The sequence below is a fragment of the Oncorhynchus keta genome, chromosome 21 (genome assembly GCF_023373465.1).
Source record: "Oncorhynchus keta strain PuntledgeMale-10-30-2019 chromosome 21, Oket_V2, whole genome shotgun sequence".
In the NCBI taxonomy this organism is placed as follows: Eukaryota; Metazoa; Chordata; class Actinopteri; order Salmoniformes; family Salmonidae; genus Oncorhynchus; species Oncorhynchus keta.
Window position 1 is genome coordinate 3631354 of NC_068441.1, and position 16169 is coordinate 3647522.

Below are 16169 nucleotides of genomic sequence, written 5' to 3' on the forward strand. Positions count from 1 at the left end.
GTCAAAGTGAGAGGTTAGACTAGAGAGAAGTTCTAGTTTAGACTAGAGAGTAGTTCTAGTCTGTTCTCTAAGTGAGAGGTTAGACTAGAGAGAAGTTCTAGTTTAGACTAGAGAGTAGTTCTAGTCTGTTCTCTAAGTTGGTCAGGTTTTACAATGCCCTCCCAATGGCAAGGAGCTTCTGCTGAGTCTGGCGATTACATAACCAGATGCACCAACCAGCCCAGATGAATAATGCAATGCCTGCCTGAGACCACGTGGGTGTTTTTTCCTTCTGCTATTTCTGTACTTCTATAGATGGATAATTCATCAACAGGGGCTGTTAACTGTTACTGCCTCAGGAATACATTCCGACGCCCACAATGCTTCAGTGGAATGATACATTAGCTCACAGTAGGACGGTACTTCCTTGAGAGTTTTGAAATGTAGTTTATCTTCAATTTGTAAGATAGTTGGAACTCATGGATGCACATCAAACAATCCCGTTTGTTAGGGTATATGTTTGGGAGTTATGACAGGGAGCTGAACTAGTGACAGAATTACGGCCGGTCAGAGAGCTGTTAAAAAAAAACATGCTGTATACGCAGTGAGGTAAAGTCATCCGAAGCTTATGATGTATTAGTAGTACTGTATGTGGATGTTACTTACAGTACCTACAGTCCATTTGTGCTTTAGAGCAGGGCTCTCCAACCATGTTCCTGGAGAGCTACCATCCTAGGTTTTCATTCCAACCCTAATCTAGTGCACCCGATTCTAATTATTAGCTGGTTGAAAAGATGAATCAGGTTAGTTACAACTGGGTCTGGAGCGACAGCATACAGTAGGGTAGTTCAGCAGGTTAGTTCTCCAGGAACAGGGTTGGAGAGCCCAGCCCTAGAGCAGGGTTTCCCAAACTCGGTCCTGGGGCCCCCACCCTGGGTGCACATTTTGTTTTGGCCCCTAGCACTACATAGCTGATTCAAATAACCAACTCATCATCAAGCTTTGATTATTTGAATTGGCTGTTGAGTGCTAGGGCCAAAAACCTAAATGTGCACCTGGAGGGTGGGGGGGGCAGGATTGAGATGCTCTAGAGGTTTGGTGGCCAAGGTCGAAAAGCATGAGTTTTTAGATGGGTGAAGTCGCCAAGGTATCTGTCAGTCTCCAGAGGCCAGGGCTATGTAAATTCAGAGCTCATATCTGGGATGGAATCCTTTAGGACATGAACACCACACACATCAAAGAGAGACCAAACGGCATAGGGGAACATTGGTAGGCAGAGCACATACTGTTGAGCTGGAGATAAGAAGCAGGCAAAAATGGTAGACACACAGGCTTGGAATGCAGAACAACTTTTTGTCAACGAACGATTCGGTTTCTGCCCAGGTTCTTCAATATTCCGTGGAGTTAGTCTCCAGTGCTTCCTGTTATTGTCCGTGTCTCATCGTGATAGAGGCCGTCCGAAACGGAATACTCGACAAAGGGTTTCCCGGAATGTAATGGTCATGAAACAGAAACCGTCTGTTTCAGAGGGATTTTGACAGGATATGTTTAACAGGTGGCAAGTGGCCAAGAAGACATAAAGGAGGGCAGTTGTGTAAACATGATTGGGTGTACTCTATCGATCTGTGAGTGTGTCTGAGTCTCCTACATTTCTCAAACAAATCCATAGCTTTCTTCTATGTCTACACGTACAGCATCTTGCTGAACCAATGAAACAACATACAGTTGACAGGTAAGGTGTGGGCAGCAAGTAATGTTTGCGCAGACGGAACTTTAAAAGAAAGACAAATACGGAAATAAAAGGATACTCTTGGTTTCGAGAAAGCCCTTTAACGTTGTGCCCCGTTCACCCCAGTACGTGGCATCAGAAGCACCCCAGTATTGCCTACCATAATCTATAAACTCAATGTACGGTAATGGACTCACCCATGGCTGAGCTGGGCTCCCCGTAGACTGGACATGGTATCTTCCAGGTTCTGTCTGAGGTCAAGGACGTTCTGCACCGTGCGTTTCCTCTGAGACTCTGGGTCTGTGGGGACATCACATCAGTCACTGTGGTCAGACACACAATGCAATCACATATTCCATGTATCACTGTCAGACTGTTGCGTCTTATTCCCTTGAGATATCCCAAAGATTTTCCTCTCTGCAAATAAATATGAAGGTTCCAGTGTGAACACACTGTTGTGACTGTGGACGGGTATTGTGTAGTGACAGGTGTTTTGCTGGCGAGAAGCATCCATGCTGCGTTCACATTGTTAGGAAGACAAATGTGACTCCCTGGGCTCCCTCACCATGGCAACGCTGCTCTAACCCTCCTACAGGATCCTGACGTAGTACAGATCTAACTGTGGAAACAGCCCTGTTTTGGATCTTGACATGGTACAGTCCTAGATGTAAAACACTGATGACAGTGACTGGGACTGTGAGTGGCCACCAGGGGGATGCTTCTGACATTCTATCGAAACTTCAAACTCCATAGCCTCCCAATAGGGAAGACATGCATTCTCCTTGATGTGCGTGCGTGTTCCTACGCACATTTATGCAATTATAGCATAACACAATCACAACATCGCACATACATTCAGTCACCCCCCTCTACCCCTGCACATACTGTATACACACACACACACGCTCACAATAATCCATAGTAAATCATAGCAAAACAAAGGGAAATGTCATGATGGATGATGTGAGTCCTACACAGACAGCGGACAAGACATGACCACCCTATCCTAAATCAATAACACGAAGCCACGCTATCTGTCTCATTTGTGAAAATGAATGAATGGATTTCTGTGTGACCATGATGGTGAAGAAGAGAGATGTGGGAAAACAGGAATGCTGTTTTCCACTATAAAGCACAATAGCTACAGGCAATAGCCCATAAGAGGTGAAAACAATGATCATCCACTGCATTAACTGAAGGTGTCGGGCGAAGAGTCAAGCATAGCAGAGGAAACCCATCTCAAATAATGGGCCATACTCATTAGTTTTCCGCTGTGAGGCAATCCAAGGGAATAAGACACGTGGAGAGGCTGTAAATTAGCGAACAGCCTTAAATAAAAATGTAATGGCCTTTTGTACCTCTTTCACTATCATGAAAATGTGGATATAGAAACATGGCTGTAATGTTAATGTTCTGAGAAGTGCTATTGTAAGCTAAAAGTATGCTCTCGTTCAGCGGCTTTAAAACGTGTGCAATTACACTCTCTAGTACTTTCAGCATCAGTAGATTGAAAACAAGGACCTCTGCTGCTCACAGTATTTCAAACAGTTTACACTTGAACTCATATTGTAATCTGCTTACATCAGCTCAAGCTCAATCTCATTCAAAACCCGTCTTTGCCAGAAGCTGAACCATAGCCTTGTCCCAGATCTATTTGTTTTTTTTGCCTAATCCATTGTCAATTGACAAGCCAAACATGTATAGCATGACAATTCCACAAGGACTTAGGTAACAAAGGAGAAATATACTGGCCACCCAGGCTAGCTGAGCCATGCACCATTCCTTCATATTTAGCCTACCACCACAGCAGACACACCCTTTAACAAGGATCCTTTAGTTTGACTGAACAGGGAGAGTCATTTATAGCTTAATCCTAGATAACGCCTGCTGATACAGTATATTGGATCTACACCAATCTATCAAACATATATGTTTCTAAAAAAAACGGTGAATATGATCTCAAAGAGAAATCTGGCTACGTTTGAGAAACCTATTTCTAGTTCTGATATCACCGGTCAGTAAGAAGGCAACATCGAAATTTATCGGTCAATTTCCATACGGTACCATTTGAATGAATATCTTACTAACAAATAAAATGTATGCGTGTCATCAACCACTTCGCACCTCAGAGCACCACTGGCGTGGAACTACCGTAAGGATGCGGTCTCCAGGATACAGCTACATGGGAAACATCCTTATCTTTGTAGTGGCAACCACCACGACAAAGATATAGGCCAAAAAAACGAAAGCTGAGCCAGCCAGCAGAGCTCATAACAGACATGCAATGCAGGCGCCGCACCACATGTGCTGCTGAGGAAATAGGTCTACATGGTAAGAATGATTGGCAGGTCCCTGGTGCCCTGCACTGAGAAGAGGGACGACATGCTGTAGTTTCGAACAGGAATCCTCCTCACTCGCAGACAGACAGAATGCTTAAGCAGATCTCAATGGAAAGACCATGGACATTATGAACACTTTCAATCTCAGAAAATTTTTAAATTATACGTTTTTGGGGGGGGGGGGGGCAGAAATAACTCACATCTGTTCAGCTCTTTTCTTTCTTTACCTTATTTAACTAGGCAAGTCAGTTAAAGAACAAATTCATATTTTCAATGACGGCCTAGGAACAGTGGGTTAACTGCCTTGTTCAGGGGCAGAACGACAGGTTTTTACCTTGTCAGCTCAGGGATTTGATTTTGCAGCCTTCCATTTACTAGTCCAACACTCTAACCACTAGGCTGCCTACCTCTTAGGTCTGACAGACAGGGTAAACTTGTATAGATTAGTTAATCGAGACTGATTTGGCAGTCTGGAATCCCTGTTTGTTCCTTTAAGGTCCAGTCAATAGATTAGTCTTTTCACTGAGAAGATGATAGAATGGCAGTGAAAGGACTATAAATTGTCTCCCACACTAAAACACCCCACTTCAACTGTACAAACAGCCCATAGGATAGGTAGGGTCCAATCTCACAACAGAATGGTGCCTTCTCCCAAACACGGATGAGTGCAAAGGTCGAGAAATCCTACAGCAAGAAAATCCCTTTCATCTATTTAATCTGTGTGGACATCAATAGGTTTCTATTGTTAGTTATATCCAGAAGCATGGGGGAGAGAATGTAAGATATTCTCCTACTGGAGCAGCATGACCAGTGATTCCAGATGAGTTTGCCTCACCCATTTCACCCTACATATAGTGCCTTCAGAAAGTATTCATACCCCTTGACTTATTCCACATTTTGTTGTGTTACAGCCTGAATTCAAAATGGATTACATTGATATATCTCAACGATCTGCACACAATGCCCCATAATGACAAAATGAAAACATGTTTTTAGACATTTTTTTAAATGTAATAGACAATGAAATACAGAAATATCTCATTTACATAAGTATTCACACCCCTGAGTCAATACTTTGTAGAATCGCCTTTTGGCAGCAATTACAGCTGTGAGTTACCTAGTAAGTCTCTAAGCACTTTCCACACCTGGATTGTGCAACATTTGTCCATTATTATTTTCAACATTCTTCAAGCTCTGTCACATTGGTTGATCATTGCTAAACAACAATTTTTGCGTCTTTCCATAGATTTTCAATAACTCATCCACTTCACTGTCTTCTTGGTAAGCTCCAGTGTAGATTTGGCCTTGTGTTTTAGGTTATTGTCCCATTGTTATTGTCCCAAGGTGAATTAATATCCTAGTGTCTGGTGGAAAGCAGACTGAAACAGGTTTTCCTCTAGGATCTTGCCTGTGCTTAGCTCTATTCCGTAAAAAAAAATTATCCTGAAAAACTCCCCAGTCCTTAATGATTACAAGCATACCCATAACATGATGCAGCCACCACTACGCTTGAAAATATGGAGCGTGGTACTCAGTCATGTGTTGTATTGGATTTTCCCCAAACATAACACTTTGTTCTCAGAACAAAAAGTAAATTGCTTTGCCACATATTCTTTGCAAACATGATGCATCTTTTGAAATAGCTTTATTCTGTGCAGGCTTTCTTCTTTTCACTCCATTAATTAGGTTAGTATTGTGGATTAACCACAATGTTGTTGATCCATCCTCAGTTCTCCTATCATGGCCATTAAACTCTGTAACTGTTTGAAAGTCACCATTGGCATCATGGTGAAATCCCTGAGCGATTTCCTTCCTCTCCGGCAACTGAGTTAGGAAGGATGCCTGTATCTTTGTAGTGACTAGATGTATTGATACACCATCTAAAGGGTAATTAAACACTTTTACCATGCTCAAAGGGATATACAATGTCTGCTTTTCTTTATGTTTACCCATCTACCAACAGCTGCCCTTCTTTGAAGCCTCCCTGGTCTTTGTGGTTGAATCTGTCAACTGTTCAACGCTTGACTGAGGGACCTTACAGATAATTGTATGTGTGGGGATACAGAGATGAGGTAGTCGTTCAAAAATCGTGCTAAACACAGAGTGAGTCCATGCAACTTATTATGTGACTTGTTAAGCACATTTTTACTGCTGAACTTATTTAGGCTTGCCATTAACAAAGGGGTTGAATACTTGTTGACTCAAAGACATTTCAGCTTTTCATTTTTAATTCATTTGGAAAACTTTGGAAAAACATCATTCCACTTCGACATCATGGGCTACTGTTTGTTCGCCAGTGACAACAACAAAAAAATCTCTATTTAAAATATTTTACATTCAGGCTGTAACACAACAAAATACAGAAAAAGTCAAAGGGTTTGAATCCTTTCCGAAGGCACTGTACCGAGAGTATTTGCCTGCTACTCTATGGCAGTGTATGCAGCCTATTGTCACAGTCATGGTGGGCTTGCACAGTTCACATCTAATTACTGCAGAAAGACTTGTATGCTGCATCCGCCTCATCTGCTCGTTCTCTTGTCGTCGTCTTAGGAACCCAGAGCTATGCTTTTACTTCCCTGCCCTGCTCTCCTCGTGGACATGGCTATTGAAGGAATACGCATTCATATTCAATCTGCCATTGAGAACGAGTCAAATTCCATCTCCCTTAGTTGTGTTAACGTGCACTCCTTCTCCACCCCCCATTACACTGTATGGCCATTTTACAATATAGTTGAATATAGACAATTGCCGATTGCTATTGAGGTTCCCTCCGCATTCTCATCCATTACAGCTGCACTATACTGTACAATAGAGGCTATGTATTGGGTGAACCAAAGTCTATCTCCAGTTCTGTCTTATGGTGTGAGGGTTGGACTGTGTCGTTCTGGTAGTGGATAGAGGTCGCATTACACAAACTGACTTCATAAATAAGTCTATTATGACATCCAGAGGACAACTGTACCACCGAATCAGAATGAAGTCATAAGATGTGTCCCACAAATAGAGCCTCTATATAGAGGAATAAAAACAGTCTTTTCATTAATGCTGTTGTGTGCAATAAATCAAATTAAAAGTGGGTTATGACTGCATTATGCAGACTATGAATGCAGAAGTATATGAATATGTGTATCTGTCCAATAGATAATCACAAAAACAATGTTATTTTAACTCGGCAAGTCAGTTAAGAACAAATTCTTATTTATAATGATGGCCTACCCCGGACAATTGTGTACCGCCCTATGGGACTCCCAATCACAGCCAGATGTGACTAAGCATGGATTTGAACCAGGGACTGTAGTGCCACCTCTTGCACTGAGATGCAGTGCCTTAGACCGCTGCACCACTCGGGGAATGCTTCAATGGGGCACAAGTCCGTGTGTTATTTATGTTTTTAATAAAAATTGGAGACAAAATATTTTAGACCGTTTTTCATTCTGTCTTGTCATGTAGTTGCCATGTAAATGCGTTTCATCCCCATTGGTATTTACAATTTTACTAACACGCGGGTCAAAACCTTTTAGTCCCATGTCTACCCCCATCCTTTTGAAATAACGTTTCACACTTTTCACCCATAGTAAAGTCCAGGAGAAAAGATGGTTTGCACAGGTAATCCTACTGTATATATTGTCAGTTTCTCTTTTGAAAGCAATCGGTGAAGTGACAATTAGTTGACAAATGGATTATTCACTTCTCAAACACTGCCAACTGAAAGCTAAACAGAGCTACATTGTCAGGTGGCCGTGGGTTGAGCCTTGGTACTCACAGACAATTAGCTATCTACCGCCTAAATGGGCTGCCTGTCAGGCCTACTGTTCGTCAAATGAAAATTACTCCTGCAAACGCGCACATTTATTTGTTGACATTTTGGTCAAGTTTCCCTTTATTGTACATTTGCAGAGGCAATCGCCTGTCGATTTTTATTCCCAGTTCCACAAAGAGAAGTAGTCTGGTGTGTGTGTATGTGTGTGTTAATATTTGCTCTCATGGGCAGTGGGGAGGCGAGTCATGACTCATATGATTCCTTATACTGTCTGAAGTTCTGCCTGTTTTTCTGGCAATATTTGCATTCATAAAACAAAGCTGTACAATCATTGCAATGTTGTCTCATCAGGGATTATTATGTATAATAATAAATCATTAATTAAGTAGATGTTTTAATTGAGAGTTCCTCGTTTTAAAATAATGTGACACTTAAAATCTCTTTTCCTTAATAAATCTAGGAGGATGTGAACATTTCAGAAACTGCCTCTAGTGGTTCCTACGAAACCACACAGACTATAAGATGGTGTAGCAGTGCAGACGTGGTTTGCTGTTTCTCCCGTGTACATTTAGTATTTTTCATATTTTTTGTATATATTTCAATTTATTTTCAATCTCTTTCCTATTTTTAAATTAAATATACCTCCTGGCAACCAGCCTCACCCAATGTGATACGGATCCGCTATTTTTTCAACCTTAGTCAGAACCTCCATCAGATGCTAGCCATCAGAAGCTAACCAGATAATTAGCAACTAGCTATTTAGTCATTGTCAGCCACTGCTAGCGGCCTTTACCTTCTGCAATGACTCCAGACGATTTTAGCCTGGATAATACTTACACAGCTGATGCCTCCCGGACTCCACCCCAACACGACTAGAATCCACCACTACTCCACCGGATTCTTGCCGTAAGCTCTGGACCTTTGCATCGGATCATTGCTGCTAGCTAGCTGCTATAGTGGCTAACGCCCCTGTCCAGAAGCTAGCACCAGTTAGCTGCAAGCCATGCGCATCTCCCAGCTAGCAAACAAAATTACTACAGCTACAATACCTCTTTCACCAACTGGCCTGGACCCTTTGTCGACATGGAGCCCCGCCGTTCCACCAGGACTGGTCTGCCGATGTAACTCCAACCGTTGTGCCCTCAACCAGCCTTTGCCGGACGTCGGAGCAGACGCTTCTATTAGCCACGGCCAGCTAACTTTGAACGCTGTGTCTCCCGCTTGCTAGCGTAGCAATGACTACCCAGCGGCTTCCCTGTTTCATCTATTGCTGTTCACTGGACCCTATGATCACTTGGCTACATAGCTGATGCCTGCTGGACTGTTAATTAATCACAGTACTACGTTTTGTTTATTTGTGTTTATCTGTCGGCCCTAGCCTCAAACTCAGGTCTTGTGTGTACTTAACTGACCATCTCTGCCCATTCATCGCCATTTTACCTGTTGTTGTTGTCTTAGCTGATTAGCTGTTGTTGTCTGAACCGTTGTTGTCTTCACTAGCGCTCCCAATCAACACTTGTGATTGCTTAATGTCCCTCTCAAAAGTCAATATGCCTTGTATACTGTTGTTTAGGATAGTTATCATTGTTTTAGTTTACTGCGGAGCCCCTTGTCCCACTCAACATGTCTCAGATACCTCATTTGTCCCACCTCCCATACATGCAGTAAACCTCACCCAGCATAACTGCGTCCAGAGATGCAAACTCTCTTGTCATCACTCAATGCCTGGGTTTACCTCCACTGTACCCTGAACCTATCCTACCATGCCCAGAAATCTGCTCCTATTATTCTCTGTCCCGAGCGCAATAGACGACCTGTTTTGATAGCCTTAACCGTACCCTCATCCTACTCTTCCTCTGTTCCTAGGGTGATGTGGATGTTAACCCAGGCCCTGCGTGTCCCCAGGCACCCTCATTTGTTGACTTCTGTAACTGAAAAAGCCTTGGTTTCATGCATGTTAACATCTGAAGCCTCCTCCCTAAATTTGTTTTACTCACTGCTTTAGCACACTCCAACAACCCTGATGTCCTTGCCGTGTCTGAATCCTGGCTTAGGAAAGCCACCAAAAATTCTGAGATTTCCATCCCGAACTACAACATTTTCCATCAAAATAGAACTGCAAAAGGGGGAGGAGTTGCAATCTACTGCAGAGATAGCCTGCAAAGATCTGTCATACTTTCCAGATCTGTGCCCAAACAGTTCGAACTTCTAATTTTAAAAAATTAATCTCTCCAGAAATAAGCCTCTCACTGTTGCCGCCTGTTATAGGCCCCCTCAGCTCCCAGCTGTGCCCTGGCCACCATATGTGAATTGATTGCCCCCCATCCATCTTCAGAGTTCGTTCTATTAGGTGACTGGGATATGCTTAACACCCTGGCAGTCCTTCAATCTAAGCTAGATGCCCTCAATCTCACACAAATTATCAAGGAACCCACCAGGTACAATCCATAAACATGGGCACCCTAATAGATATTACCCTGACAAACTTGCCCTGACATTATCCTGACAAATACACCTCTGCTGATTTAAATCAGGATCTCAGCGATCACTGCCTCATTGCCCGCATCCGCTATGGGTCTGGGGTCAAACGACCACCCCTCATCACTGTCAAACGCTCCCTAAGACACTTCTGCAAGCAATCCTTTCTAATCGACCTGGAAGGATATTGACCTCATCCCGTCAGTCAAGGATGCCTGGTCGTTCTTTAAAAGTAATTTGCTCACCATCTTAAATAAGCATGCCCCTTTAAAAAAAATGTAGAACTAAGAACAGATATAGCCCTTGGTTCACTCCACACTTGACTGCCCTCGACCAGCACAAAAACATCCTGGGGCGGACTGCGCTAGCATCGAAATAGTCCCCATGATATGCAACTTTCAGGGAAGTCAGGAACTAATAGGCTTACTTTTTCCAACAGAAATTTGCATCCTCTAACTCCAAAAAGTTTTGGAATACTGTACAGTCCATGGAGAATAAGAGCACCTCCTCCCAGCTGCCTACTGCACTGAGGCTAGGTAACACTGTCACCACGATAAATCCACGATAATCGAGAATTTCAACAAGAATTTCTCTACGGCTGGCCATGCTTTCTTCCTGGCTACCCGAACCCCGGGCCAACAGCCCAGCAGCTACTTGCCCAAGCCTCCCCAGCTTCTCCTTCACCCAAATCCAGATAGCAGATGTTCTGAAAGAGCTGCAAAACCTGGAACCCTATAAATCAGCTGGGATAGACAATCTGGACCCTCTCTAAAATTATCGGCCGCCATTGTTGCAACCCCTATTACCTGTCTGTTCAACCTCTCTTTCGTATCGTCCGAGATCCCTAAAGACTGGAAAGCTGCCGCGGTCATCCTCCTCTACAAATGGGGTGACACTCTAGACCCAAACTGTTACAGACCTATATCCATCCTGCCTTTCCTTTCTAAAGTCTATGAAAGCCGAGTTAATAAACAGATCACTGACCATTTCGAATCCCACCGTAACTTCTTCGCTGTGCAATCTTGTTTCCGAGCTGATCACGGGTGCACCTCAGCCACGCTCAAGGTACTAAACAATATCATAAACGGCATTGATAAAAGACAGTACTGTGCAGCCATCTTCATCGACCTGGCCAAGGCTTTCAACTCTTGTCAATCACTGGATTCTTATCGGCAGACTTGACAGCCTTGGTTTCTCAAATGACTGCCTCGCCTGGTTCACAAACTACTTCTCAGACAGAGATCCATGTGTCAAATCAGAGGGCCTGTTGTCCAGACCTCTGGCAGTCTCTATGGGGGTACCACAGGGTTCAATTCTCGGGCCGATTCTTTTCTCTGTACATATCAACAATGTCGCTCCTGCTGCGGGTGATTCCCTGATCCACCTCTACGCAGACGATACCATTCTGTATACATCTGGCCCTTCTTTGAACACTGTGTTAACAAACCTCCAAATGAGCTTCAATGCTATACAACACTCCTTCCGTGGCCTCTATCTGCTCTTAAACGCTAGTAAAACTAAATGCATACTTTTCAACCGTTCGCTGCCCGCACCCGCCCGCCCGACTAGCATCACTACTCACTACTTCCGACTTAGAATATGTGGACAACTACAAATATCTAGGTGTCTGACTAGACTGTAAACTCTCCTTCCAGACTCATATTAAACATCTCCAATCCAAAATTAAATCTAGAATCGGCTTCCTATTTCGCAACAAAGCCTCCTTCACTCATGCCGCCAAGCATACCCCCGTAAAACTGACTATCCTACCGATCCTCAACTTCATTGATGTCATTTACAAAATAGCCTCCAACACTCTACTCAGCAAACCGGATGCAGTCTATCACAGTGGCATCCGTTTTGTCACCAAAGCCCCAACCACCCACCACTGCGACCTGTATGCTCTCGTTGGCTGGACCTTACTACATATTCGTCGCCAGACCCACTGGCTCCAGGTCATCCACAAGTCTTTGCTAGGTAAATCTCCGCCTTTTCTCATGATAACACCCACCCGTAGCACGCGCTCCAGTAGGTATATCTCACTGGTTAACCTGGTTACTGGTTAAATGTTAACCCCAAAGCCAACACCTCATTTGGCTGCCTTTCCTTCCAGTTCTCTGCTGCTAATGACTGGAACGAATCGCTGAAGCTGAACAATTATATTTCCCTCACTAACTTTAAACATCAGCTATCTGAGCAGCTAACCGATCGCTATAGCTGTACATAGCCCATCTGTAAATAGCCCATCCAATCTACCTACCTCATCCCCATATTGATTTATTTACTTTTCTGCTCTTTTGCACACGAGTATTTCTACTTGCACATCATCATCTGCACCTATATCACTTCAGTGTTAATTTGCTAAATTGTAATTACTTCGCTACTATGGCCTATTTATTACCTTACATCCTCATGACATTTGCACACACTGTATATAGACTTTCTTATTTTCTATTGTGTTATTGACTGTATGCTTGTTTATTCCATGTGTTTTTGTTTGTGTCGCACTGCTTTGATTTATCTTGGCCAGGTCGCAGTTGTAAATGAGAATTTGTTCTCAACTAGCCTACCTGGTTAAATAAAGATGAAATAAATAAAAAATATATATTTTAAATTGCAATCATGTAAACACCAGAGCTGGGAATTGCCCGGGACCTCACAATATGATACTATATGTATTGTGATTCTTACGATACCATTTGACACTGCAATTTTATTTCGATTTGATGTTCCAAACATACTGCTCAGTATATGTCTGCTGCAGAGAGACAAGCGAGAGCATGAGAAAATTTGATTTGATCAGTCGTGGAAATAAAAGTGATGAAAACATGTTGGCTCACTATTTAAAAAGAATATGGAGAACAAGCTATCGGATGAAAAATACCAGAGTTTTGGCAAAGGTACAGCCAACTAGCTCTAGCTAACGCTACATAGCAAAGCTACTTTTTAAAACTTTTTTTAACAAATTGATACTTGGAGTCAAAGTATCTATATAATATTTTCCCAAAATAATATTGCAATATGTAATTGTATCGATTTTCCCCCGATCACTAGTAAACACACATACACACAAACAACGGACTGTCAATGTTCAGAATGGGATTGTTGACTGACACTGTTTACTTGTCTCCAAGCCTGACAAACACGAGGGTTCGACGTCCCGTCCTTATGAACTAATAAGGCACGGAGAACAAATGAAATCAGTAAAAATGTGTCCATTAATAAAATATGTCTCTAACTTGGCTAGCTGGTATGTCAACAAAATATAGGCTACCTCTATGTGACGAGCTGGAACGCTCATTGACGGGCTTGTTCATAAAACCTTTTGATTTTAAAATAGTATATCAATGAACAGATTCCAAACAACATAAATAATATTTGTGACAGAGCTGTGTTGTTTAAATCAGTCTCTGGGCTCTATGATTCAGGGCAGAGCTCACTGTCATTAGCCTTGAACCCCCTGGGAGCAATCGCCAGATACAGTCAAAGTAGTGGCCTAATAATCTCAAACCATCCAGTCCCATCTTCAATTACCGGCCATCTCAACATGGTTTTTGTTAGAGCGGACCAGAGAAGAGCTGACCCTTTCAGGGGCCTGCAGAGAAACAGACCCCCAAAATGAGCGTTCTATGAAACCATAGCGAGGGTATGGGACTTGAAATTGGCAATTTAATAGGGCAGGGGTTGGACACAATTGAAATTGAGGTCACTGATTCAGCAGCTGATGCACAAACTGAAGTACAGTGGGATATGTGCCAGCCATGTATGACTGTCAGAGAAAGACAAGGTTTGGGCGGGATATTTGGTTCTTGGTCCTAATCTGTGCTGTTGTTTCTGATCAATGTCAAAGCCAATTAACCCAACACACTAATCTAATGCACTCAGTTGGGATGATGACATTCATAGCCAGAGGCCAAAAAAAAGCACAGTAGGCAATCCAGGGATCAACCTATATCACTGATCAGTATAAAACCTGACTGAAAAATTACGTGAAAAAGAGAGATATCCTGTTCAAAATGTGCTGTGTTTAGTCCATTATATCTACACATTATATCATCTCTATCCACCTGGTTGTAAACAAAGAGGTTGTCATTCTACTGAGATACCCACGGGAGAGGGAGAGAGAGAGGCCCAGCCATGGCCATTTTCTTTCCCATAGCAGACAGTGTGGGCACCATCTGCCAATGGCCACGGATGAATGGGGCTGGGAGGAGGCTAAATATGTGTCTCACAGTGGGCTGAAAATGAATTAAATATGGCTTGGTTTATTTCCCAGCTCCTATTTTCTGGAACTATTCACAGATATCCCTGCATGGAGCATACAGAGGGCTACACAATCACTAAGGGCATAGCTGGTTAGTAGACCCACTGCAGCAGACGAGCTGAGATGGAATAGAGATCAGCGTGTCACTGGCTAGACCTGGGTTTTCTTTTTTTCTTTCATACCATTGAACAGCCAGTGCTAGATAGTGATGGGGGAAAAAATCAACACAGTTATATATTGCAATATTACTTGGACGATATTATATCAATACTTTGACTCCCAAGTATCAATTTGCTGGCAATTCCCAGCCCTAGTGCTATAGGAAACAACCTTACACACACAATCCATGACATCATGCTTCACATGCCCGAGATTGCGTAGCCAGTAGGATGTTCAAAACAATAACCTACATGCATTGCAAACAATGGAGGTATTGTCCACCACCACCCGTCGTGTGATCCCAACCCCTGCTTCACAATAATGTGGAAACAACTTTAAATCAAAACGCAAAAGCTGGGGCGGCATTCAAGAGAAAGCATTTCAAATGCATGCAATGTGAACACTGAGAGACGGTGTAAAAACCGTAGAGGCTTTTTTCTGAATCGATGCTGGGCCAGATTAGCTCCATTCAGGGACAATGAAGTCTGCAGCAGCAAGCAGGTGTTAGCGACAGCTGTAGTAAGGGGGCGTGCTGACTGTGCGAGGCATCGAGAGGAGACAGTGAGGAGAGAGGGGCGTTTCTATTTGTTGTGCTGTAGAAAGCAACAGGCTCGACAGGCAGAGAAAAGGTTCCGCTTGGTTTTACTCACCCAGCATCTGGCTGAAGAGAAGCTGCTCCAGGTCACCAAGGACAGTCACTACCAGCTCTGGATCCACCTTGAGGAAGGACTGGCTCCCATCCCCTTGGCCCTTGGCCCCTGCCTCCCCAGAAGCTCCCGCCACTTGCTTCTTGTTGACAGCCTTGGCCTTGCTGGAGAGGATCTCATCATCAGATTTTCCATCCTCAGGGGCCTTACTCAGGGGCTTCACCTCTGCATAGGGACCCCTAGGGATCCGGCTCTGGCCGGGTCTGACCAGGCCAGAAGGAGCCGCCAGTGGGCTGAAGGATTTGGGTTTGCCCTGGAAGAGAGAGTGCTCTGACTTGGAGAGGTTGCGTGAGAGTGGCGCGCCACCTCCTCCGCCACTGCCACCCCCTCCTGCCAGCTTGGGCTTGCCCGTCTTGAGATGCCCCGCTCCAGGCTTGGCCATGTCATCACACCACTTGGGCTCGTAGAGGTGCATCTTCTTCTCCGCATCGGTGAGCACGGCCAGGTTGGTCAGGGACCTCTGCTTGCGAAGGTTGGAGGACACAGGCAGCCGCCCTTCAGAGCTACCTGCACGGTACACCCTCAGCTCCCCTCGCTGGGCACTCTGGGGCATCCCCGACTTGCCCCTCTTGGCTGCCACGCCAACAGCTTTGCCCTCTGCTTGGCCGTACGTTTTGGTACTTTCCGCCCGTTCCATCTTTAAATCTCCTTCTCTGCCTCCTTTCACACTACTTCTGAGCATGCCTCCTGCATGAGAGCATTGAGAAAAGCATCAGCGAGGAGAAAAAAATAGTATTCCTCTCGGTCCCCTTGT

General features: G+C 43.8%; 1 protein-coding gene across 9 annotated transcripts in view; it reads right to left on the minus strand.

The window, feature by feature from the left end:
• LOC118399952 (neuron navigator 1-like) overlaps positions 1-16169 on the minus strand; it is a 131610-nt gene that overhangs the window by 68982 nt on the left and 46459 nt on the right. For 8 of the 9 annotated variants that reach the window (XM_052473227.1, XM_052473229.1, XM_052473226.1 and 5 more), the window contains exons 4-5: positions 15359-16102; positions 1906-2008 (exon numbers count right to left, since the gene is read on the minus strand). In XM_052473227.1, coding sequence (XP_052329187.1) covers positions 1906-2008; positions 15359-16102 — 847 coding nt within the window. The remainder of the gene's footprint in view (positions 1-1905; positions 2009-15358; positions 16103-16169) is intronic. The other variant, XM_052473230.1, reaches the window with a different exon arrangement.